General features: G+C 39.3%; 1 protein-coding gene across 6 annotated transcripts in view; it reads right to left on the reverse strand.

Moving 5' to 3' along the window:
• Positions 1-26,312, reverse strand: part of JAKMIP2 (janus kinase and microtubule interacting protein 2) — a 186,591-nt gene that overhangs the window by 73,903 nt on the left and 86,376 nt on the right. For 4 of the 6 annotated variants that reach the window (XM_015141166.3, XM_078004131.1, XM_078004130.1 and 1 more), the window contains exon 2: positions 7,614-7,890. The exons of the other annotated variants lie outside the window; for them this stretch is intronic. In XM_015141166.3, coding sequence (XP_014996652.1) covers positions 7,614-7,742 — 129 coding nt within the window. In that variant the 5' untranslated portion in view covers positions 7,743-7,890. The remainder of the gene's footprint in view (positions 1-7,613; positions 7,891-26,312) is intronic. 6 annotated transcript variants of the gene reach the window in all.

Consider the following 26,312-nt stretch of genomic DNA (forward strand, 5'->3'; position numbering starts at 1 on the left):
TTGTGGTTTACATTATATTTTTCTTGGACAGCATTGCTCTGGAGTTCTTAGACGTTCATTTGGTGAGCCTAGCTTTCCCCACGCTACTGGTGATATTCTCTTAGTAAAGCTCAGTTCTGGTCTTACTTATGTGTCTACTCAAAACCACCCAGGCTCTTTTGTGTTGTGGAATAAAATCTAACAGCTCAGCTTCACCTTTCAGGCTCCCAGGAATGTTTGGTTGGATTTCCAACTCCTACTTCTCCCTCTCCTTCTCCTAACCTGTCCCGTGCTGTAGGTAGGAGAGGGCTATATTATTTTTTGCACATGCCCTGCATCTCATTCCCATATGCTGACAGTTTCTTCTTCCTGACTTATGCTTCCATCAGCTCCTTTTGGGATCCTTACATTCCTCATGGCCTGGCTAGATGTCATCCTCTCCTGTCATGCCACCCTACTCACCCAGGATAAAGCTCATTTCTCCTGCCTTTGTCTTCTCAGTATACTTTTGAAACACCTCCTTACTAGTGGTTTTCACAGTTTTCTTTGCATTTTTTTTTTTTGCCCACTTGTCTGTCCTCATCACCTCCTCTTCTACCCCTACCCGAGACTGTTAACTTTTAGAAGGTTGCCAGTGAGCCATCCTCATCATTGTGTACCCAGTGGCTCCCAGAACAAAATAGAAGAAACCAGGTGGCATGTGTGGAATTAAAGGATGTATGCCATTATTTCTCTCTGGCTAGGCCCCTAGCCAGAGGCAAGAATAATATTTTCTGTCATACAGTTTAGAGAATACAGACTTGCAGGGTTACCAGATCAGCCCCTCCTCAACCCCTTCCCAGTATAAAATGACAACAAAACAAAACCCTAACATATAAGAATATTCACTTCTCTCTGCTAGGTGCTTCTCTTGGTGCTTCAATAAGGACGATCTAGATCTTACTCTCCATCTTTCTAGAGCGGAAGTGGGCATCATCTAGATTGGGGTGGGCAAACTACCGCCCAAGAGTCAAATCCATCCTGCTCCTGTTTTTATAAATAAAGTTTGTTGGGACACAGCCATGCCATTCATTTACACATTGCTTAAGGCTGCTTTCATGCTACAATGGAGTTGAGTAGTTTCACAGAGATTGTCTAGCCCACAACACCTAAAATATTCACTATCTTGCTGTTCACAGAAAGAGTTTGCTGATTCTTATTCTAGATAATGCATTTTTTGAAAGGAAAAGCCTTATTTTCTACTGATTTAGAAACTATGATAATTTGCCTTCCATAGAAGACCTTGGGAAAGTTACTTTAGCTCAAGTGATAGGAATTTAGTCATCTTCAATTTCTGCAGGATGCATTTATACTAGGCATCTGGAACCGTATCATGACTGCAACAGCTGGTGGTTAACAAGGGAAACTTTTAGCCATTCTTCTGAGAACAGTGAAAAACTGTAGTAAAAATGGACAAAGGGTAAGAAATCCTGGGTTTGTATTCCTGTTTCACCATTTGCTGTCACTAAGAAAGTTGCTTTATCCTTCTGAGGATTTTTGATTACACTTAAAAATGTCTGTAACTGGGTTACTTTTAGGGTTAAACTAGATAGTGTATGGAAAAGTACCTTGAACTGTAAAGTACTATGAAGTGTAAGGTAATATTATTACTGGATATAGTAGGAGATACTCCTTGATCTAAAATTATTTATGTCAAATTCTCTGGAGGCATCATATTGTATCTTCCTGTAATTCTGTCATTTACCCCAAATTATTAACTCAAAGCTTTTGCATGAGGTCTGAAGGGGAGATGAAGAAAATTGTTTTTAAAAAAGTAAAAATACAGGTGCATGAAACATATATTCCAGACTGAAGACAAAAACTAAAACAAATACTGTCTATTCCTTAAAATAATCCATGAAAACTAAAGAAAATTCAAATGAATTGAGTAACATTTGACTTTTTTTTATGTTTACTTATTTTGGTTGTCATGAAAACTGACATTTTTTTTTTTTTTTTTGCAGGATTTCTAGGTATGGCTTCTTTTTAAGTCTGGAAGAAGTGTTTTATTCTGAAGAAAAGTCAAACAATGTGATTGAAATTTTGGGGTAAGAAAGCCAATAAAAACTTTCTGAAAATTATTCGCAGTGCAGATGGTACCACTAAGGATATAGATTTAAATATCGTAATATAATTCTTAAAATGAATATACAAAATGATGAACCATTCCTGAGTAACAATGAAATTATAAAGATGATGATACTTTGAAATGAAGAAAATTATTTAGTAGAATAAAGAAACCAATTTTGATACATGGATATGTTTTACGGAGAAAAATTTCAGCTCAACCATATAATAGTTAGCATTTATTGAGGGTTTAATATGAGTTAGGCACCTTTCTAAATAGGCTTTACACACATCAGTACATTTAACCTCCTGGGCAGCTCTGTGATGTAGGAAGTCTTTGTTTCATCACAATTGGTGATGAGAAAAGTGAGAAACAGTCTTTACATAAGAATAATGTAAACAAGACTCACTAAAATACATTGCGGGCCAGGAGCTGGCTCCAGGTCAGATCCTACACCTCCTTGTTTGCTCTGAAGCCTTGGACACCTTGTGTCTGTACCTGAAACCTTGCTTCACCTCTGTCAGCCTCAATTTTCTCATCTGTAAACTGGGGTTGTCGATATCATTCTCATATGGCTATTGTGATGATTGACATAGGCAATGGATCAAAAGCCCTGTGGAAAAGCTGGGACACATAAGAGATTAATAACTATTAATACATGGTGGATATTACAATATTAATTTTAATAAATATTGTGTATATAGTAATATTATATTATACACTATTATAGTAATACTAGCAACATAAATATAAAAGTCTCCATATCATCTTGATAAGACTAACATTACTATATTACATTATTAAGATGGTAACTGTTTTTCCAACAGAAAGAGATGTTCAAAGATAAAACTGAGTTTCTTCAGTATGTATTGTGTTCTCTGGCATTGGCAGCATCTAATCTTGATGTGGAAGACACTTGGGGTGCATGTGGGCCTAAAGAGTGATAAAGAATGGTGCAGGGTGGGGCAGGGTGAAGGGGGGAGCGCTCGGTAGGGCTCTGAATGATAGGCTTCCAAATCCCTTCTATCCTAGAGGTTCTATGGGAAAAAAAAGGTCATCAGGAAAGTTTAATCCTACCAAGGAAAGGTTACACTATGACAGAGAAAAAAGAATGTATGACTATCTTACATAGATCTCATGTTGTATTTTTCTATTCTGTCCTACTTCTGGCCTAGCCTTTGCAAAATGCCAATGTAAATTCTGCCAAGAGAAAGATAGTGATGATTTGAGCTTTAAAAGTGATCTTAGAAATCTAGGATTAAAAATTGGACAGCTCAGTCAAAGGTAAGGAAAAGGTTGAGAGGTTATCAAGGCAAGCTAAGCTAACATAAACTTTGGCCTGGATTATCTGCATTGGATGTTCCTGGAGGAACACAGTAAACTGGCAGGGATTGTCAGGGGCACAAAGTAACTCTCAGAGAGGAGATGTGAAGGAGTCGCTCTAGGAAGGTTGCTTACAAGGGAAATCCTATACAACCTTATACAATTCAGTGCAAAGGATTCTATCTTTACAATTTCTTGTTTTCAGCTACTTTTGCTTCCTGAAAACAGAACTAAAGGAGTAGACAGGAAAATATACCCCATCCCAAATTTGGTACCTGTGTCTGGGGGCTGTGGGGACAGTCACTCGAGGATAGAGAAATTTGGCTGATTTTCTGAGAATGCCCTAGAGGCAATAGAGGGCAATGGAATCAGAGATTGAGCATTACCTTGACCACCACCATCTTACAGAAGACAGGAATTCCCATCGTGGCTCCTCCACTAGCTGTGTCTCTGGGAGCAAATGAGTTAAACAGTTTGAACCTCATTTTCTTCAATGAGTTAAACAGTTTGAACCTCATTTTCTTCCTCAGTGAAGGCAGAATAGTAATTGCACCCTGTCTTTGTCACGGGCCTGCTCTGATGGTTGTGAGGCTTGGTGTGAAAATGCTTTGCAGTCTGAAGGGCTGTGCCAATGGGACAGCTCCTGTCTGGAGCTGATTCTTCTCAACCTTGCAACCCAGACCTGTTGCCCTGCTGCCTCTGCCCTGAGAACCCTATTCCCTGCTCCTGTCCATTCATTCCCTCTGTCACTGTGCCTATGCTGTTCACGCAACCATAGTTTATCTCTGAGGGAGAGTTAAAGAGTCCTGGGGCAGCCCCTGGCATGTTCATACACACTAACCATTGGATTAGTGTCTCATGGTGTCCACAGAAGAGACAAACAGGGCAAATATCGCAACTTAGTGGCTCAGGGTGCTGCTCCAAGAAGCAGACAAACATGGTTGGAAATCCTTTCTCTACCCAAGTCTAGAGTTCTCACCTAAGTGAGTACTATAACAATACTTATGCCACAGGGTTTGGGGGAAAGGTGTTTAAAACAACTCATGTAAATTCATTCAACAAGTAATTTTGAGCACCTCCTATAGGCCAGGAAGTTTCCTCATCTGTAAAGTAGGGATAACAATGCCCACCTCAGCAGGTGGAAATGAGGATGAAATGAGATAATGGCATGAAAGCACTTAACACGCTTGACACAAACTAATTGCTCAAAAATTAACACTCACACATACACCCTTGTAAGGTAGATACTATTATTGTCCCATTTGACAAATGAAGAACACAGAGGGGTTTTATAACCTTCTCCAGGCCAGTCAGGTGCTAGTGAAGCAGCTGGGACTCTGGCAGGATGAAATGCGCTTATCAGCCCATGACAGATAGTAAACATTCAGTACGTTGTAGCTGTTTATATTATCAGCCCAAAGGTCTTAAGATTCGGCTCTATACACAATGGCTGTTCTGTAAATATCAGTGGGATTATTTGTCTTGCTGGATAGATGAATACTGCCCCATTGCCCCAAAGGTTTCCACTTTTTAACTTATGTATTCCCTAGTAGCTGAAGTGTCATTTTGTCATCAGAGCCTCAGAGCCAACCTGAGAGTATAAATTCACATCTAGGCATTGTTCATATTCTCTCTCTTAAAACCTGGCCCTTTTGAAAACACAATCACATTTATTTATAATAAAAGTGCTTTATGACTTGTTTGCCCTCTACATTCCCTGTGCTCTCTGGGGAAGGATGCTGACAGGCAATGAGACTTTGCTGTAGCTCCTGGGCTGGGACCGTAATTAACTGCCAAGGAGAGGTAGCCAGCCAGGGGCAGCCAGCAGAGAAAAGGACAAGGCTGTGCGCGCTCATTTAAGAGGCTGGCTGCCAGTCAATCGTCAGAGGAAGGGGAGATTATGCTTGGCCTGAGGGCTTAGACAACAGTGCCAGGCCCAAGATACACAGGCAGCCTGGTTCAAACTTGAGAGTTACCCATTTTAAAAGGCTTGAATATGTGGCGTATTGGCAGTGTTGAAGTCCTCAGAGTCTCTGTTTCTGGGAATCTCATCAGTTTGTTCTCTGGAAACAGCAGCAGTTTAGGGTTCCCAGTCACGAGATTGACAAGCTTCTTCCTAGGAATGTAGATTGTCATCCTGTCGTAACTACAATTAAAGGAGTCTGCCTCCCTGTCGTAACTACAATTAAAGGAGTCTGCCTCCCTTGAAGTGTGATGTTGCTGCAGGGAGAGTTAGGGCCAATGAAATGTTTACAGATTGTCAGACCTGGATGGAATCTTACAGCGGAGTGTTTGTCAACACGAAGCCTGGAAGTCGTCTGCATCTGTAGTGCATCGGAATTGCCTGGGCTGCTTTACCGAATACAAGTCCTGGTTTTCACCTGACTACTCTATCAGAATTCTTGGATTGTGGGCTCAGGAATCTTAATATTTAATCAGGTCCCCCAGGTTATACCATTGTGCAATGATGCTTGACAAGCCCAGATATGGAGAAGCAGATTCAGTCATCTGAATTACAGATAGAGACACTGAGACATTTAAATTCATCTCCAAGGAGAGATAAAGACAAATAATGCCCCACATCTTCTGACTCTCAAACAAATGCTATTCTAAAATGATATCATATTCCCTTTGGCTTCATGGAAACTAAAAAATTTCCTTCAGAGATTTTACATTACTGTCTCTATCTAAGGTCAAGATTTAGCTTAGGCAGGGGGCAAGAGGCTTTGGCAGATCCAAAGGACACTTATTATTGTTAAAATGAGGAGAAATAGATTTGGGGAGAAATAACAAATTAAAATTTAATAATGATGTCAAGGAAGAAGAGGTAGATAAAAATTGAATACATATATTTGTTGGCTTGTGACTACTGCTTGTTGATCAAGAATGTTTTCTTACTCTATAATTATCTAAATAAGGCAACTTTACGCAGTCATTGTGGTCTCTGGTTTGCAGGGAGCAAAAACATCTTATGAATGCTGGAGATCTCAAAATGCTTTCCTAGACATGACCCTAGTTGATATTCACACCACCTTGGTGAGATGTGTGTTTGCCTGTCCATTTAGGCGATGGGATTGAGAGAAGTAAAGAGACTTCTAAGTCTAGTTAGCAACTGACTTAAATCTAGAGAATAGTAAAAAGAACACCAATGCTGTAATTTTTTTGCAAGTTTATTATGTGTCAGGCAGCTCTCTGAGCACTTGACATAAATTTTTTTGTTCAATCCTCATAAACACATTATATATGTGTCTAATTCATACCTCAATATAGCTGTGATGTGATGAAGAAACTGAGGTATAAGAAATGCATCATCTTTAAATTATTCCTCTATTCATTCAACAAATACATACTGAGATTTTAAGTTCTCGAGATTATTTAGGCTCTAGGGATGCTAAGTAAACTGAATTCCTGCTTTTGTAGAGATTGAGGAGTGACTGCACTAAGCAAGTAAAAAGCAAATGTATAAACTGCTATGAAATAAGCCAAGAATAGGCTATGGGGAGGACCTGAGGATGGGGAAGTGTTCTGTTTTAGAGACTGTGGTCAGACACTTGATGGTTGAGCAGACATCTGAAGGAGGTGAGTGAAGGAGCATGGAGCTGTCCAGGAAGAACAAGTGCAAAGGCCCTAAATGTGATTGGGGTCTCTCTCTCGATCCAGCAAAAATAGGAAACAGAGTGATCAAGAGAGAGAGAAGTGGGAGATGAGTCAAAGAGGGGGCCGGAGCTAATATCCTGTAATGGTAGAGAAAGTTCTTCGACTCTAAGAGAGATAGGAAGCCAGTGGAAGGTATTGGGCAGTGGAGTAACATGATGTGGTACATTTCAGAAGGACTGCTTTGAATGCTCTGGGAGGTATAACCTTTGGAGGGCAAGAGTGGAACTTGCCCAAGGTCATGCAACTATTAAGTGCTTGGCGGTGGTAGGGGGACACTGTCTGAATTTTCATATCTGGCTTCCTGAACCACGCTTCCAGAGGAGGCTGAGATCTGTCAAGTGAGCATGCTATTCTCACTTTCTGTGTGTCCTGTGCTCAGTTCCCTCCTGCCACATACAATAAGCTCTCCATGTGTACAGGGGATGTTGCCCTCTCTGGCAAAGGGCAGGGAGTCCACTGGGGTGGGCCAGCAGGCAGAGCTGTGCTCACTGCATGTGGACAGTCAGAGCTGCTCTTAAGGCCACGGCCTCAGGTAGCCCTCGCTCACCTTGGACTTCTCTTGATGCAGCTCTATCTGAATGTCTGTGAGCTTGGTCCTGAGGTCTTCATTGGCAGCTTGAAGGGCAACAATGAGTGCCTCGGGCTTCTCGCCCTTATTTCGCCCTTTTTTGGACATTGTTCCTTTCTAAATGGAGTCTGTTGGTTTTTAATTTCTTTCAAGCAGGTGCTGCCATGTTACTGTCTCTTATCCTGGAGTACGATGTCTCAGCATCTACTGTGTGGTGCTCCTTGGTAAGGTCTCCTCAACCGCTGCCCTGGAAGCCCTGAGAAGAGGCAGAGATAGTAGTTATTGTTTTGGCAAAGACCTGGTCTAAGTGCCAGTCAGTCTACTCTCAGCCTGAGTTACCTGTAAGAGCCTCCTCCTGAGGCTCTCCTATCCTCAGTATCTCCTGTTCACTTGTACATGAATTTAGAGTGATATTTTTCAAATAGCTAATCTAATTATGTCAATATCTTGCTTAAAATTCTTCACCTGTAAGCATATCTCTTTCATGCCTTGGAGCGTTCTTTTTACCTGAAACTGCTTCCTCTTCTATCCTTATCTCCTCCATGTCACTCACTCATACTCCAACCATAAGGAACGTGGTCGTTAAAGGAAGTCACCTATGTGTTGACCAGAAAAGGCAGAGAGACCCAACTTTAAGCAAACCCAATGTATAGAGACAGGATTACATGTAATAGCTGAACTGTGAGAAGTGGAGAATAACTATAAATGAATCACTGGATTAACTGAGTCACTCATATATTCATTCATTCATTCAATCAGTCAATATTGTTAGAGCTCCTTCCATATGCTGTGCTAGGTATAGAATGTTGAAATAGAAAAACAAGTCAGAGTTCCAATGGGAAAAAATTTATCTATTTATCTATCTGTCTATCTATCAATCAATCACCTATCTATCTATTTACATCACTATCCATAATCTGATAAATGTTTTTTTTAAAAATAGGCATGAATTGTTTCAGAAGTATAGTGACCTCTCTTTCCATCTGGGTTGAATAAGAAAGGCTCACTGAAGAAGACACCAATGGCTTGGAACTTGAGGATTGGGTAAGATGATAACAGATGGAGAAACAGGTGAAGCATCCTGGGCAAAGAAAAAAGCAGGTGCTGAGACACAACAGAGAGAAATCACAGTGACTATTTGTGGGAAGAAATAGGGACTGATTAATTACACCCCCAAATGTGGTTGATGGGCACTAATATTGGAAAGGTTTCCTGGAAAGGATAGATGGCGGGGAGGCCTAGAATTTCAAGCTTAGAATGTTGGAAGCTTTTTTTTTCACTAAGCAATGGGGAAGCTGTTGAAGTTCTTGGCAGGTGTGTGCCCTAACAGAGCAGTACTTTGGTGTGGTTATTCTAGTGGCAGAATGGAGAGAGAATGAATGCAAGAAGACCAGATAGAAAGCAACTGAATTTGTCCAGGTAAAGAATGATGAAAGCCTAATCAGAATTGTGGCAAGAGGAGAGAAAAGGGGTAGGGGTAGGTGGATGTGTCTTGATTAACAAATTCTTGAATACTTCATAGGAATAAGGGGCCCAGAAGAATAGGAACACTAAATCATTAAAGTCAATGGGAAAAACATGACAAGATCCTAGAGAAAGCTTCCCGTGCAACCTTTCAGAAAATTGGGCACTGTGTGTGTTGAGGAGCTTCAGTCCAGAGCTGAGGGAAACTCCTGCTGACCACCCATATGCTCCAGCAGCTGCTACTCTCTTAAGACCCTTGTATCTAGCACTGACAAGCATGCTGGGACCCTGGGCTTTGTGCCATCTGCTCATGAGCACTGAAGCTGTGCTCTTTGAAGTATGTCCCTAGGGGAAGGGGACAGGGAGAGGTTAGGAGATAGGAAGGATGAGACTGTCTGCAGCAGTCATAGAACTGTCCACCACATTCCATCCTGTGCTAGATGCTGGAGTTGTCCTTCATGCTTCCTTTGCAAATCTGGCCAAATTATTAAAGTGCAGGGCTGCGAGGTCTCTGAGAGGCCATCTTTTTTTTTTTTTTCTGGTTTTAGTCTTGGAATGAATTCAGCAAGCACATACTGAACATTTGTGTGACAAGCACCAATAGGCATAAGGATAAATAAGATAGTACTTATGCTCAAGTAGGTAGTGAGTGAGTAAATTCACGTGTGTGTGTGTGTGTATGTATATATATATATATATATATATATATATATATATATATAAAAATAGGTTTCTCTCTGTATGTATTTGATTTCTAAATGTTGTTGTTGTTCTGGCCTTTTCCAGATGACCTCCACTGGCCTCCTATATAGTTATGACCCACAGTTCTATATCGATAGCCCCGACCATTATGCAAACACCAGACTTGTATATACATACAACACTTTACTTATCAAATCCACTTGAATATCTGATTGGCATCTCAAACCTAGCATAACTAATACAGATGTCTTTATTACATTAGTACCCCCAAACCTTATTCTCCTCAGGTTTCCCTAGATCATTGAATGGCAAAATCACATGTCCAGTTGTCCTAGATACAAACTTAGAAATTATATTTTCTTCTATTTTATTCCTTGTGTCTTTTATTCAGTTCGCTAAGAAGTTCTGCTTGCTTTGTCTATAAAATATGACCCTCTTTGGCCAATTTCCCTCAAACCTCTAAAGTGCTGCTGGAATACAGAGAAAAAAGGAGCTTGGGAATAGCATTATAGTCCCTTCATTGTTGTCTTCTTGAATGAAGAACAGGCTTTTCCAAATGCAGATATGAAATGGTAGAGGAAAGAACTTGAGCAAAAACCTGAAGCCACAAATTTGCCTGGTATATTCAGAAAAGGTTGTGAAATGGAAGAAGAGAGACTGAGGTGAGATTTCAAAGGTTGTTGCAAGATAAGCTAGGGAGTTTGGAGTGGATTTTACAGGCATGAGGAAACATGGCAGCATTTGAACATACATGTAATAATAATAAGAGCTGCTAGTGACTGCTCACAATGAGTCCATCATTGGACTAAGGGCTTAACATACTGTTCTTACTTAATTCTCACAAAATTTAGGGAAAAATGATGAACTGAAAGATTAGGTAACTTGCCTAAATTGACCAAGTTGATTGGTGGTGATGCTCAGATTCAAATCTAAGCAATCTGAGACTGGGAACCAAGCTCTTATTCTCCGGACTGGACTGCCTTGTATTTGCATTTTAGGAAGGTAACTGTCAGTATTATGGAAGATGGTGGAAGAAAGTCAGTTAGGCTGCTTTAATGGTCCATGTGAGAGGTAATACAACCCTCAAGAGATAAAAAGAAAGTGGCAACTTTGACACATGGAGTCATTGACGGAATTATGCCCAATTTTTAAACATTACTACTGGTTTGAACCTTCTTCTCTCCCATTGTAAATAACGACTATGAGTTCTACAGAATTGCTTGTAGCAAAAATGTGCAAAGGGACAGACATAATAGATACATTTTACATCTTTATTTATAATTCTACTTAAAAATGTAATATTATGTGCCGGACTTTATGTATTTTTAGCCTGGGAAGTATTGTGAACTTAATTCCACAAAGGGTGAGGAAAAGGAAAAGGTGAAAAAAAATAGATGCACATTCAGAAGAGAAAAAAGCATCACAGGAAGTTATTGATAGCATCAGCCTATGGGTGCCTTAAGGTGAGCAACTTCATAACCACAGTCCTATACACCCCTCTGGTGGAGGAGAACTTTCCAAACCCTTCTCCAGTTGTAATGGGTGCCTAGCAATCTCATGATTCTCATAGTCTAATTCTACTGCATCTCTTTTGTTTCCTTGTGCTGCTTTTTTTTTTTTCTTTTCACAGCTTCTTTGCGATATGTCACATACTGTAACATTCACACTTTTAAAATGTACAGTTCAGTGGTTTTTAGTATATTCACAAGGTTGCATAAACAGCATCACAATCAATTTTAGAACATTTTCATCATCCCCAAAAGAAACTCTATACCTATTAGCCGTCATTCCACCCAGCTCTCTCAGCCCTAGGCAACCACTAAGTCCATTTAGTGTTTTGTCTCTATGGATTTGTCTATTCTGGACATTTTGTATAAGTGTAATCATATGACATGTTTTTTTGTGTGTGTGTGACATCTTTAGCATAATGTTTTCCAGGTTCATCCATGTTGTAGCATGGATTGATACTTCATTTCTACTGCTGAATAATATTCTATTGTAGGGATCAACTGCATCTTATGTATTCATTCATTGCCTGATGGATACTCTTGCTGCCTTTGTGTAAGTGGCTTAAGGCCAGGCTTCTACAGAAGCTGCCAGCCATGACAAGGGACATCACTCTTGAAGGAGTGCAAAAAAAGAGGCTGCCTGAAGGTATCACTGCACACAGGTGGAATGTTTCTGGACACCCCAAGGTCTTTGCCACTGATGATGTCTGACCCACCAGATTATCAGGAGGAAGGACAGGAGCCTTGTTCCACTAAGGGTCAATCTCTGTGGGAGCTTTACAACATAAAAAACTTGAGGGAACTTTAAGTAAGCCTTACGTTTCTAGCTCCTAGTTGCATGGTCAGGCAGCAGTATCCCCAGGCAACACTGTGAGGCATCAAATATTTGAATTTTAGCTTACTCTTCAGGCCTTCCACTATCCCTAATCAGGCACCTCCTACAGCCCCTGAGGCTGAGTTTCTCTGTAATGGTTTCTGTCTCTGATAAAGATATTAGAGAAGTTAGAAACAGCCTCTTAGAAAGTTTTGCATTTTGAAGATCATTGCTTAAAAGCACACCTTTATGGAGGAATGGATTATTAGTGAAAGAATTACAGGCATCATTCATTCATTTAACAGACATTTATTGAGAAGGTAATATAGTGTAGTATTTTAGAGGAGGGCTTCCTGAATCTGGTCTGGTTACATCAAAATCTACTTGAGAGCTCTAGTGATAAGAAGCTCCACTTCTGGAGGTTCTAATGTAGTAATTGGCACATGATTCTGATACACAGGCATCTTTGAGAACTTTTGATTAAAAGTATGGGCTACGGAGTCAGACACACCTGTTTAACTCCCACCTCCGCCTTTAGTAGCTGTATGATCTTAAATCACTTAATTCTCTAGGTCTCAATATTCCTCATCTTTCAAATGGGGTTTGGAGGGATGGAGATATGTAGTATCTATGACATTGGATTGCTTGGCAATTAAATGAAGGGATGTAAGTGATGCTCTTGCACAGCTCATGACACAAGAACTAACCACTTAGTGAGTGCTTTCTATCTCTACTGTTAGCCACAGTGGAGGAAATAAAATACCCTGTAAGCTCTGTCTTCAAGATGTGTAAATTGAATAAGAATGACAGGGGATGTGTAAAATTATTGATAACTCAAGTTCTGCACTTACAGAGACCTTATATATTAAAAGAGCCCTTTATTTAGGAACTGGCAGAAAACTCTTGAGGGAGAGAACCCACTGAGAGAAAAGGAGTGACATCAGCAGAGGAAAACGCAGCCTCTGTCCCTCCTCACCAAGGTTTCTCCTGGCAGACTACTTCTGGAGACCAGGAGTGGGATGCCCCATCTGAAATCATCTTGAATCATCTACTCCCAACAAAGTCCTTTCACATCTTTTAGTGTTTAGGCAGCTTCCAGATCCAATCTTGATAAACAAGTTTTCAGGTCTAAAAATTCCCATTCAGCATTCTTCTTTTTTAATTGACAAAAGTATGTATTTATGGTGTACAACATGATGTTTTGAAATATGTATAATTATGGAATGTCTAAATCAAGCAAATTATCATATGCATTAACTCACATACTTATTTTTTTTTGTGGTGAGAACCCTTAAAATCTACTTTCCTAGCAACTTTTAAGTATACAACACATTGTTATTAACTACACTCACCATGTTATACAACAGATCTCCATCCAGACTTACTCCTCCTAACTCACTGAAATTTTGTATCTTTTGACCAACGTCTCTCTATTCTTCCCTTCCCACCTGCTCCCCACCTTTTTTTTGCTCATTTGTTTGAGATGGAGTCTTGCTCTGTTGCCCAGGCTGGAGTGCAGTGGTGCGAACTTGGCTCACTGCAACCTGTGCCTCCCAGATTCAAGCGGTTCTTCTGCCTCAGCCTCCTGAGTAGCTGGGATTACAGGCGTGCACCACCACTCTCGGCTAATTTTTGTATTTTTAGTAAAGATTCACCACATTGGTCAGGCTGGTCTTGAACTCCTGACCTCGTGAACCACCCCCCACAGCCTCCCAAAGTGCTGGGATTACAGGTGTGAGGCACCGCACCTGGCTACCCACCGGCCCCCTTAATCACCATTCCACTCTCTGCTACTCTATGAGTATGACCATTTCAGATTTTCCATATAAATGAAATCATACACTATTAGTCTTTCTGTACTTGGCTTATTTTACTTAATGTAATGTCCTCTGGGGCTATCCATGTCACAAAAGCTGAATAGTACTTTATACTACCTTCTCTTCATCCATTTATTTGGTGATGGATACTGAGGTTGATTTCATATCTTGGTTATTGTGAATAATAGCATTATTCTTTTTTAACGACAAACACTGCAGTATTAAAATCAAGAAATTGAAAACATCAAATAAATTTATAAGTATTTACAAATGATGATTCTAAGAGTGTAACTGAGTTGTAACTCAGAGGAGAAATGCTTGAGGGGATGGATACCCCATTCTCCATGATGTACTTATTTCACATTACATGTCTCATGTACTTCATTTATATGTATACCTACTATGTACCCATAAAAATTGAAAATTAAAAAACAACTTTTCAGAAGAAAAAAAAATAATGAATTCATGCTATCGATCTTAGGTTGTAATCCTGGTTGTATACTCTGTCCAGGAAAGTAAAAATATCCTAGAAATACTGTTTTGATGTCCAACTATATTTTATTTATTTATTTACTTATTTATTTATTTATTTATCATGGAATGTCACTCTGTCACTCAGGCTGGAGTGCAGTGGCACAATCTTGGCTCACCGCAACCTCTGCCTCCCAGGTTCAATTCTCGTGCTTCAGCCTCCCGAGTAGCTGGGATCACAAGCATGCACCACCATGCCCGGCTAATTTTTGTATTTTCAGTAGAGATGGGGTTTCTCCATGCTGTCCAGGCTGGTTTTGAACTCCTGGGCTCAAGAGATCTGCCCACCTTGGCCTCCCAAAGTGCTGGAATTACAGGCGTGAGCCACCATGCCCAGCCTCCAACTACATTTTCTACTGACTCTCACATCATAAAATACCACACAATTCTTTGTCAGAAATGTAGCCACATGTGGTCAAGAAAATATGGCCACTATTTACTGAGCACTCTTCTTGACTTTTGGTAGATGTTAAAAAGTGCGTCATTCCTACCCTTAGGTGACTTCCAACCTAAAGAGGAGACAAACACCTGCAAAAAGAAAACTAATTCTACAAAGCAGGGAATAGTAAATACTATGAATGTAGCTCAGAGTGGAGTGATAAAGCATGAAGACTTCATAAAAAGGGTGGCACTGAGCTGAGCCTGAATGATATTACCTACCTTAATGGAGCTCCTACTCTGTGCCAGGCAATGGCATTAACTCATTGAACTATTCCAATTAAACTTTGCAGACATTTACTTTTATTATTTTTTAGATAGGGAAATTGGGGCTCAAAGAGGTTAATTGTAAAAAATTACACAGTTAAGAAATAGCAGAGCTGCAACTCAAATGCACATGCCAGTCTCCAAAGCGGCTTAGATATAACATTTTCCTAAAGAGAGGGCAGGATTCAGCTCTGGTTGCCGGTAGGCTACAGAGGTGGCAAAGGTGTCAGCTGGGGTTACAAAATAGAATGGTGATTAGTAACAGTTAAGAGTTTGGCATTTGAAATCAAAAACTGGCTTTGAATAAAATTTCCTAGCTGTACATTCTTGAGAAGTTGCTTAAACTCTCTAAGCTTCTATTTCCTCACCGTAAAATAGGAAAAGTGCTGTATTGACCTCATTGAGTTGTTTCAAGGAATAAATGAGTTAAAGTATGTAAAACAACTAGCAAGTTATTATTATCATTGTTATATTTTCTTTTTATGACCGAATTATCCACTAAACATCATCTTAAATTGAGAGGGAATAGGAAACTGATTTATCACCTCTTTGTGTTAAAAGGACAGGGCAGAGAAAGCAGAGATCCCTGAAGAGACTAAAGAAATTCATGCTTCTGCTTCTGCGGAAATGGGACCTACATTGACAGGGTCAGTATTCCTAGGGGTCTTGGCTTTGTAGCTGGTTCTGCCCCAAGCTATAAGCTGAATAAAGTCATTATTAATCTCAAGGTTTCCAATATGGCTGTTGCCACTGCATTGTGATGTGAAAGCAACTGTTACATAAAATAGCTAACGTTCACATGTATGAAGCTAAATGCTTCAACCCTTTTCTATAATTAATATTTGGATATATCAATTCTAACAAAGCCTTCTTAGTTGCTCTAAGCCTCCCTTCTTTTCCAAAGATGATGTTTTTCAATGAGATGCTATTAGTGCTTAAAATGAATGCGGTAAACTTGCATACTTTATTCCTGGTCACCTGCAGTGACATCCTGTTACTTTTTAAACCCTTCTCCATGCAGGAAAAATGTCACACTGTGTATTCATAAATTTGACACAAAAATTTAATATAAAGGAGAGAGGGCTGCTGTTTACGCCAGTCCAACCTTGAAGTTCTACCTTCTCATAATAAAGGGAATGTGGTGGCATGGCTATAGGGTCAAAAAGTTTTAATCCATTACATGTCAGTTAGAGAAAAATGAATGTGAGATAACCACATTCAGCACAGTAGCAATTTTGCATCTTTTGGATTGTAAATTTCCAGATTTGTATGTCTTTTTGTTTGTCTTCTCTCTCCTAGTGTATGAAATCGCTCTCTTTATCACATCATCATAATAGTTGTTGTTGTTACACATTATTTAAAGTCAATACACTTTTTCACATGAAAAGAATGCTATATAAATATAACCAAAAGGTTATTACTCATGATAAATAATTTGGATCTCAGGCTTAAAACTTCACATTTTAAATACGTTTCATAAAGTACAGAGAGAAAGCACTCAGCACACATACAAGAGACATCCAACCTCTTTAAGGGGAACTGTCAGGAAGGCTTGGTAGAAGTAATGTCTAAGTTGAGATCCAAAGCAAGTAGTATTCATCCAGAACTGATCTACTAAGCAAACCCTTGACTTTGCTCATGGAATTCTTTGTTTGATTTCCCTTTTCCTCCCTCAACTCCCTGGTGAACTCCATCCTACTCATCTTTTAAAGGGCTAGATCAAATGTCATGTCATATCACTTTTCTTCATACCTCTTCACCATACCCTGGGTGGAATAAATTATTCCTTCACCTGGGTTTTCATTTACACTTTGAAGATATTTCTTACAGCATTCATCACTGATTCTTCAATTTATTAACTCACTAAAATACAGATATTCATGAAGTGCCTGGTAGAGGACATGTGAGTGCTAAGCAAGAGAGACAGCATATTTGCCCCCCCTAGAGGAGGAATCAGCAATTTAATACAGTGTGATAATCACCCAGAGGACAAGAGATGGGCATCACAGGAATCTCGGTGAGTCAGGAAAGATTCCTTAGGAAAAGTGACATACTGGCCAGGTGTCGTGGCTCACACCGGTAATCCCAGCACTTTGGGAGGCCGAGGCAGGTGGATCACTTGAGTCCAGGAGTTCTAGACCAGCCTGGGCAACATGGAGAAATCTCATCTCTACAAAAAATACAAAACATTAGCCAGGCACGGTGGCAAATGCCTGTAGTCCCAGCTACTTGGGAGGCTGAGGTGAGAAGATCACTTGAACCTGGGAGGTCAAGGTTGCAGTGAGCTGACATCATGCCACTGCACTCCAGCCTCGGTGACAGAATGAACCTCTGTCTAAGGAAAAAAAAAAAAAGAAAGAAAGAAAAAGAAAAAGTGACATATATAAGTGAGATCTGTAAAATAAGAAGGAAAGAACCAGCAAGCAGAAGGTTAGGGTGGGAAAGAAGAATATTCTAGGCAGAAGGAATGTTGAGCATGAAGGTCTAGAGGTAAAAGAGAGTAAGAATGATGTTCTGGAGAGAAATACTGGCAAGAGATTTGTGAGTGAATAGAAAAATGGCAAGAGGTGAGCTTGGAGAGGTAAGCAGTGGCAGATGGTAGAGGGTAGTCTAAACTATGTCAAAGATATGGACTTCATCCACAAATCAATGTGTAGTCACTGAAGGATTTCACATAGGGGAGTGACTTGATGACATGTTGGTTTGGTTTTAATAATAGTCCTGTGGCAGTAGAAGGTAGAGCGAACTAAGAAGGTGAACACAGGTATACAAAGAACAGTTAGGAGAATGTGGCCATAATCCAGTATATATACAGAACGATAACTATTCAATAGTTATTATTTAGGTGACTAAGTCCCAGTTAAGAGTAAAACTGTGTGTTATTCATCTTTGTGCTCATTGTACCTGTCAACAATGACTATCATGAAGTTCAGTCTAATTAACATTGATCCAGATCCAAGGAAAACACGAGATTGAATGATATGTTTTGTAATTTCTACAGAGACCATTTGTAATAAGTTTTATGGGAAATTTCTTTTATTTTGCAGGAGCCCTTGAACGGCTATTTCAGGCAAAAGTTAAAGCTTGATGTAACACTGGAACAAACAATAAAATTAAATGTATTATTCTTTAAGCCATGTGCTGACATTTCTTAATCCTTGCCCCTATCCATCATAGTCTCAAGCTTAATTTCACTCCTCAGCACTGGGTAAGTCATCTTGTATTGGTACTCTTTTGTCTGGATTTAGAAGGCTTTTGCTAGGATGAATTTAACAAAGTAAGTCTTTAAGTGTCATATAGTCTTATTTTATTGTCCTTTTTCTCTGAATTCAAAGTATTTTACAGCTGTTGCAGAGTAAGAAGTGTCAACTTCATTGGACACGAGGGAGAAATCTCAAACAGAGCGGGAAGCAATTATGTATTCAAGGTCAGGCAGAGCAAGAAGCATGCATCAGAGCTCCCACCTAAAGCAGGCAATTGCTGTATATGTGCACAGTTACTAAAAACAATCTGGCGACCAGGTGTGATGGCTCATGCCTGTAATCCCAGCACTTTGGGAGGCCAAGGCAGGCAGATCACTTGAGGTCAGATCACTTTGAGACCAACCTGGCCAATATGGTGAAACACCATCTCTACTAAAAATACAAGACTTTGTTGGGCATGGTGGCACATGCCTGTAATCTCAGCTACTCGGAAGGTTGAGGCACGAGAATCACTTGAACCCGGGAGGCGGAGGCTGCAGTGAGCCCAGATCATACCACTGCACCCCAGCCTGGGAAACAGAGCAAGACTCTGTCTTAAAAACAAAACAAAACCAAAATAACAACAACAACAAACCCTAGCATGTAAAGTTAAAGAAAATACCCAAATTATTGGAGGGAGTGGCTTTCATAGAACATATTTATAACTGACGGCAAGATTTTCTATTTTAGGCATAAGTGAAACATATATAACCTATTCTGTTGTTTCCTTGGTGACTGTTTTTAAGAGCCTTGAATTTTTTAAAAAAAGCTATCATAAAGCCACCTTTTCAAGGTGTCAGACATGAGCAGAAATGTCTATATATAGGTGAATAATGTGTGCCTGCTACTTAAAACAGGCAGAACAATTTCAATATAAAGATGTATACTGATTAATATTACTTAAGTAAAAGTACATGAAGGTTGGATAAAATAGCTTTTGGATATATTATATACTTCTATTATAAAGAATTGCATTTAATTTTCCATACTTTACATAACAGAAAGTGGCTATTAGTATTTTCCCTATGTTATACTATGGTATACATAATATAGCAATAAATTACAGAGCAATACAGATCTGTTGTTAACACTGAGGATTCTTTTTTGAGTTTTGTCCCAGGGGTCAGTGCTCACCTACATTTTCTGTTCAGTTGATGGGATCTTCAAAGCAAGACTGTTAAGTTGACAAATGAAAGGTAATCAACCTATCCACATAGGCCAAATTCCATAGGAAAATCACTTCAGGAATCAGACCATCAACTATCTTTTAGACCATAATTATATGCAAGGCATTGTGGTACAGTTGAAGATAATATGATATGTACTACCAAAAAAGCCTGCATATTCTAAGTGCCAAAGAACTCACACACACACACACACACACACACACACACACACTGAGAACAAGAGGAATTGTATCATGAGGCCAATACTATATCTGGCTCCCTGTTAAATCTCAGTGTCTAATATAGTATTGGGCACAGGTAAATTCTGAAAAAATACTTCTGAATAAATAGATGATTTCACCAAAACAGAAGATTTTGTGGTTAAGGCTGGGAAATGAAGGGTGAGTAGGAGGGATTGAGGAAAGTTAAAAAGGTAGGACAAGTGGAGATAAATGTGAGGAATAAAGTGTAGATTACTATGTTTGGTATGGAAAGTTTAATCTGAGAAACCAATAGATGTGCAGTTAGAAAAATAAACTGAAGGCAGACTATGTATGTCTTGCCTGCCTAGGTAGTGAATTTGCATTTGGTTTAATAATTACTGGGAATGTGATAAATATTTTTAAGAGAGGAGGCATGCTCTATTTTTTTCTAAGAAGGACTAATCTTGAAGTTATATGCAGAGCAGAATGAAAGAGAAAGAAATTAAGGCCGTAGGTCCTGATAGAAATCTATTGCAAATGTTCAGAGATAAAAAGTGAAGCTTGGATTATGATGGAAGAGTAGAAGAGTTTTTCTCTTTCCTAAGCTAAAGGAACTTATTCATCTCACCATTATCATTTTCTTCATCATTCAACATTTTCTCTTTAGAGAGCACTTGGTGTGTGCTGACCACTGTACAGTGCAGCAATTTATGTGCATCCTGCCATTTCATACTTAAAACAAGATTATGAGATACATGGAGTTATTACTTCCCATTTATAGATGGGATACTTGAGGTCATAGGAGGTCAATCCCTTACGCAAAGTCACAGTGCTAGCAAAATGACATAATTAGGATGTGTTTGAGCCTGAAGCTTCTTAGTGCTTCTCTCAAGCTAGTATGTAAGGTAGAAAAAGTCTATATAGTGTGCTCATTACTGGGCAATAGTCAAAGAGAGAAGGAAAGGTTGAAGATGATACCCAACTCTTGGTAAGGTACATTGGAAAAATGTAGGGTAACATCAATGAACTCAGTAAGATCAATGGAGTCATCCATGTGCTTCAAAATAACAAAGGTAATATTTTCAGGGGGCTTAATATAAGCTAGGCACTATAGTAAATGATTCATATTAACTATTATATTAAGGAAAAAGAAGAAATGCAGATTGTGCAAAACTGTAGGTGGTAAATAGCAAAGGCAGTACATAATAACATGGCTAGCCTTACTCCAGAGCCTGTAAGCCCAACTGTACCAGAAACACTGTACTAGAAATACTTCAGTTTGCTTTTAGAGAAATCACATTTGAGGGAAAGCAGTACCATCTTCTTACTATTTATTGATTTACCTACTTTAAAAAGTTTATTCCACACCTTATTTGAAAGCAATTTCTAAGCACTTTACAGAAATAAACTTCAACATAATGTGATGTAAGGCATTTAAAGTAGATAGCATATATGTTTATATATATAAAGATAGGTGTTCAAATAGCAGTAGTTGTTTTTTGAATGGCAGATGATCAGAGATCTTAATTTAAAATAATTGAGGCTTTTCTTTTCCTTAGGATTTCTATAATTGTTGTATAGCTTCCGTAATCAGAATAAAATAATGTTTCTGGCAATGGCGCATGGTGGCGGGTATGGTGGGAAGCAACACAGAAGAATTCAGTGAGTAAAGTGGAGCAAAGGGAAAATAAGGGTAGACAAGCAGCCGAAGCTAGGAGTGAGACTGGAAAACAATGACCTTGCTTTCGACATAACATCATGAAAAGCTGGAATTAATGCAAACATAGGGACCTCGTTCCTAATCTGAAATGCTTTAGGCTTTCAAGTGCCTCTCCTCTTCATTAAACAGAGAACCAGCCATTAGTCACAGCGAGTCACAGCACAATTGTCCACTCTGCAAAACCTGACTTAATTGGAATCAACAAGGCCAGAACAAACTTCTGAATGTGTGCCAGCCTCTTTTCATGAAGGGACTGTGCAGTCAATTAGATTGGAGCTTGAATAAATCATTTTTTTTGGAAATCAATTGGGGGGCACTGTTTTCCCTCAAAACTACCTTTCTCAGGGAAGCCAGCCTCTCTCACGCATATCTTACCCAACTCAAGGGTACAAATCACTCAAGGAAATAAATTGGATACCCTGTAATATTCGCTTTTTCCCCTTCAATGTCTCTATCACGTATGTTCTGTAGAAGCAGGGATTTCCCTGGTCCTGCTCACCACTGTATCCGCAGCACTTAGCACAGTGCCTCATATTAGGAACTCTAAAATGTTTGCTGAAGGCGTACCTGAATGGAGCCAAAATGAAATTATCATTGGCAAGTGTAAAGAACTCCTTAAAACCACAAAATTTTTTTTTTAATTCAGGCTTCTTTATTATTATTATTATTATTATACTTTAAGTTCTAGGGTACATGTGCACAACGTGCAGGTTTGTTACATATGTATACTTGTGCCATGTTGGTGTGCTGCACCCATCAACTCGTCAGCACCCATCAACTCATCATTTACATCAGATATAACTCCCAATGCAATCCCTCCTCCCTCCCCCCTCCCCATGATAGGCCCCGGTGTGTGATGTTCCCCTTCCCGAGTCCAAGTGATCTCATTGTTCAGTTCCCACCTATGAGTGAGAACATGTGGTGTTTGGTTTTCTGTTCTTGTGATAGTTTGCTAAGAATGATGGTTTCCAGCTGCATCCATGTCCCTACAAAGGACACAAACTCATCCTTTTTTATGGCTGCATAGTATTCCATGGTGTATATGTGCCACATTTTCTTAATCCAGTCTGTCACTGATAAAACCACAAAATTTTAATATTGTTTTTCCAAAGCATAGACCACTACAGCATGACATGTCACTTATCATTGAGTTAACCAAATGTTGTTCTATCGACGTTATACTCTGTAGTATATTAATTGTATTTATATACTTAAAAATTGAGCAATATATTTCCAAATGTAAGAAATGTATATTTGAGAAACACATTTTCCTCCCAGCATTTTCTTTATTACCTGGCACAGGAAACTAGGAATTATAATTTCTCATTTTAAGTTATGTCTATAGACACCTTGTTAGGAAAAAACAAATCTCTCCAGGGCTCATAATTTTTTCTTACATATCTTAAAATCTCAGAAGATTCTGGGAGCCATTGTTTTCTTTTTGTATAGTAAGCAATCTTTGATATTCCAAAGCCCTGGAGTCCCGGCCTATAACATTCTAGATCATCATAGCATTTGTAAAGATAATTACTATTCTTCATCCACTTACTCACCTCCTACCGTGACAGATGAATACTGCCACTACTGCTAATCATCATCATAATTATCATTATTGACCATTTACTACTGCTGGTCACTGTGCAAATCTATTTACATGTATTATCTTTTTAATGCTCTGAAGTGAGTGTTAAAAATCATCTTCCAGCCCTGAATATATGATTTATGAATCCTCTCTACAACTCTTCCCCACTGGGAGAGACCAACATGTACATAACGAACTGCAGGCCTGAAGTTGTAATGAGTGCTGCAACAGAAAAGCAAACCAGGCACTACTGGTGCTTAGAGGAGGAGCTCCAACTCCCTGGGAAGGACAGAGAGTGTGTCTAACAGAAGGGATGGCTAAGCTGAGTCTTGAAAGATGAGAGAGGATTTGCCCTGTGGTCCTGGCAATAAAGAAGAATTGAGTAAATATTATGTAAGAAAATTTAGTGAGAATTATGGATGTATCAAGACTATTGATTAGCTTGGAGTTAGAGGTAAGATGCAGAAAGAGGAGAGAATTTAGAAAGTGCTCATTTTTCTATCTGATGTAAAACTGGTATTAAACTGGTCTATTCTTATATCTCACATGACAGGTAAAACATTTAATTTGGGAGAAGTCTGTTCTATTTTCTGAACTGTAGAATGGAAAGAAGCTATTTAATAATAACTCTATTGCAATCTTTCTACATGCCAAGCACAGTATTTACCACTGTACATGTATTAACTGATTAAAACAAATTCATGAGGTAGATATCATTTTTCAGTTACGCAAAAGAGAAAATTAAAACTTTTAAATTTGCCCAATGTCATGCAACTTGTATGCCTAGGAGACATTAATTGACTCAATTAATGTTTTTTGAGAGCCTGTGATGTGTCTGACAAAATTTAAAATCAGTTCAACCTGATTCCAAAACATTTGTTTTAACCTCTGCATGGTCCTTGTCTTTCCCTTAGGACCAGAAATACAACACTCTTTTTCATACCTATTATTGCCTTTAGAACCCTCAGATGGCTTACAAACAAGACATGTTCTCTAGAAGACAAAGTGTAAGGCCATTAAACACATTTGCTGTCCAGAGAGCATTATTAAGATTTAACACAAGGCTATGTATCATTCATTGTCATAATGTTCTGAGCACTGATTGAATTAATCGCTTAGAGCTTTTTACTTAGAAATCCCATTTCTTAGGGTGGTTATAAACTAGCAGTTAATATTTTTCCTATGTGAAATAGGGTTCAGACAAGGGAGTGCTTTAATCCTGCAAAACCGTATGCACAACACAACTATTACATCGTAAAATGATCACATGAGATAGATAATTAAATAAGAGGGGATTTCGTGCCTAAATCTAGTGTTGTGGTTGAAAAGTTTCTTATGATGTTGCACCGGTTGCTTCATAGAGTCTGATTAAATGCAACTAATAATAAATAATAATCATTAATATTTCCCTTTTAATCATTCACATAACAAAGACTTAGTGAAGATAAATGATTGACCTTCTGCTCAGTGTTGGTAAGCAACAGAGACAGGATTTAATCTAAGCTGTTAGACTCCAGGACCCATTCTCTTAACCATATCACTATAGTCCCACCCTTAAAGGATGGTGGCGATAGATACATGGAATAAGGCCGGTAAAGTGTTTAGCATGCTATGTGTCAAATAAGTGCTCTGTTCTAAAATCAGCTTCTTCAACAAATATGTATTGAACGCTGCATAGCTGCCAAGCACTGTACTTGGTATGGAAGATACAGCGGTGAATAAATAAAACAGACATACATTGTTGGCTCAGGGAGCTATTATGTTAGTTGGAGACCCACACAATAAGCATGCTAAGTAAATACACTGTGCTAGATATGATAATGTGCTATGGGAAATAATAATACCAAACAGAGGTCGACAGGAAGGATCCAGGTGGGGTTATGATTTTAGATCCGAGAAAGCCTAAGTAGCTGCTATTTGATTAAAGGCTGATGCCTAGGGGGAAAGCGTGCCAGGGTAGTGAGGAAGTAGTATAAGAGCTCCACAGTGAGCAGAGACGTCCAAGTTCCAGGAACTTCAGGGAGCCAGGGAGGCTGGAGGAATGAGTGAGCTAGGACAGCAGCCAACTAGAGGGCAGACATTAATGGGAGGGCGTTGTGTGCAGACCATGCTGCGCTTTTTAGGCCATTTTGCATTGATTTAAGCTTTTACTCAGAGTGGGTAGGAAGCCACAGGAGGAGTTGAGAGGGGCAGTGCCCTGATCTGACTTAGCTTTTAACATTTTGCTCTGAGTGCTCTAGTAAAAGGAGAAGACTGAGCATAAGGGTGGAATTAAGTGGACTGGTTTGGAAAACTGCAAAAATCCAGCTTGGAGATGGTAGCAGCTTAGACCAGAGTGGAAGCAAGGGAGGTGGTGATAGGACTAGACACAAGCTGATGGTAATCCTTTTTACATAGATGTTTCGTCAGAATCATGGGATCAGTAAGTTGAGCTGAGATGCAGAGCCACATTGATCTGATGATGTATTAAACAGTACATGTTACTGTTTGTTCCTAAAATGTATAAAGCTCCCACTCTAAGCAGGGCACTGTGCCAGGCACTGCAGCTAAAACACTCTGAGGGTGTCCATGCCCTCAGAGAGCTGTCCTCCTATTAAGAGGATAATAGTTACACCATAACTTTATGTGGCTGCAGAATATGGCTATAGCACATTTGTTCAATGAATATTCACTGCATACACAGTTTTAGGGGCTGGAGATAGAGCTGAGGATAGAATAAACAAACATCCTTGCTTTCCTGGAGTTTATACTCTAGCAGAGTGAAAATAAAAAATCAGCAAGATAACTATGTAAGTTATATAGTATGTTAAAAGATAATAATGAGAGACTTCATGACAATCTTGACCACACCTGTGCAACACTGTCATAGTGAAAAATTAGAAACAATGCACTGTCCATGTACAGGGGAACAGCTTGGGCTGGACGCAGTGGCTCACATCTATAATCCCAGCACTTTTGGAGATTGAGGCGAGGGGATCACTTGAGACCAGAAGTTTGAGACCAGCCTAGGCAACATTATGAAACTCTGTTTCCACAAACAAACAAATATTGTTAGGCATGGTATTTCTGAGGCCGAGGTGGGAGGATCATTTGAGCCCAGAAGGTTGAGGGTGCAGTGAGTTATTATGGCACCACTGCACTCCAGCCTGGGTGACAGAGTGAAACCTTGTCCCTAAAAAAAACTTAAAAAACTAAAATAAAAAAAGGGACCAGCATAATAAAAT

Source organism: Macaca mulatta, chromosome 6, assembly GCF_049350105.2.
Source record: "Macaca mulatta isolate MMU2019108-1 chromosome 6, T2T-MMU8v2.0, whole genome shotgun sequence".
Lineage (NCBI taxonomy): Eukaryota > Metazoa > Chordata > Mammalia > Primates > Cercopithecidae > Macaca > Macaca mulatta.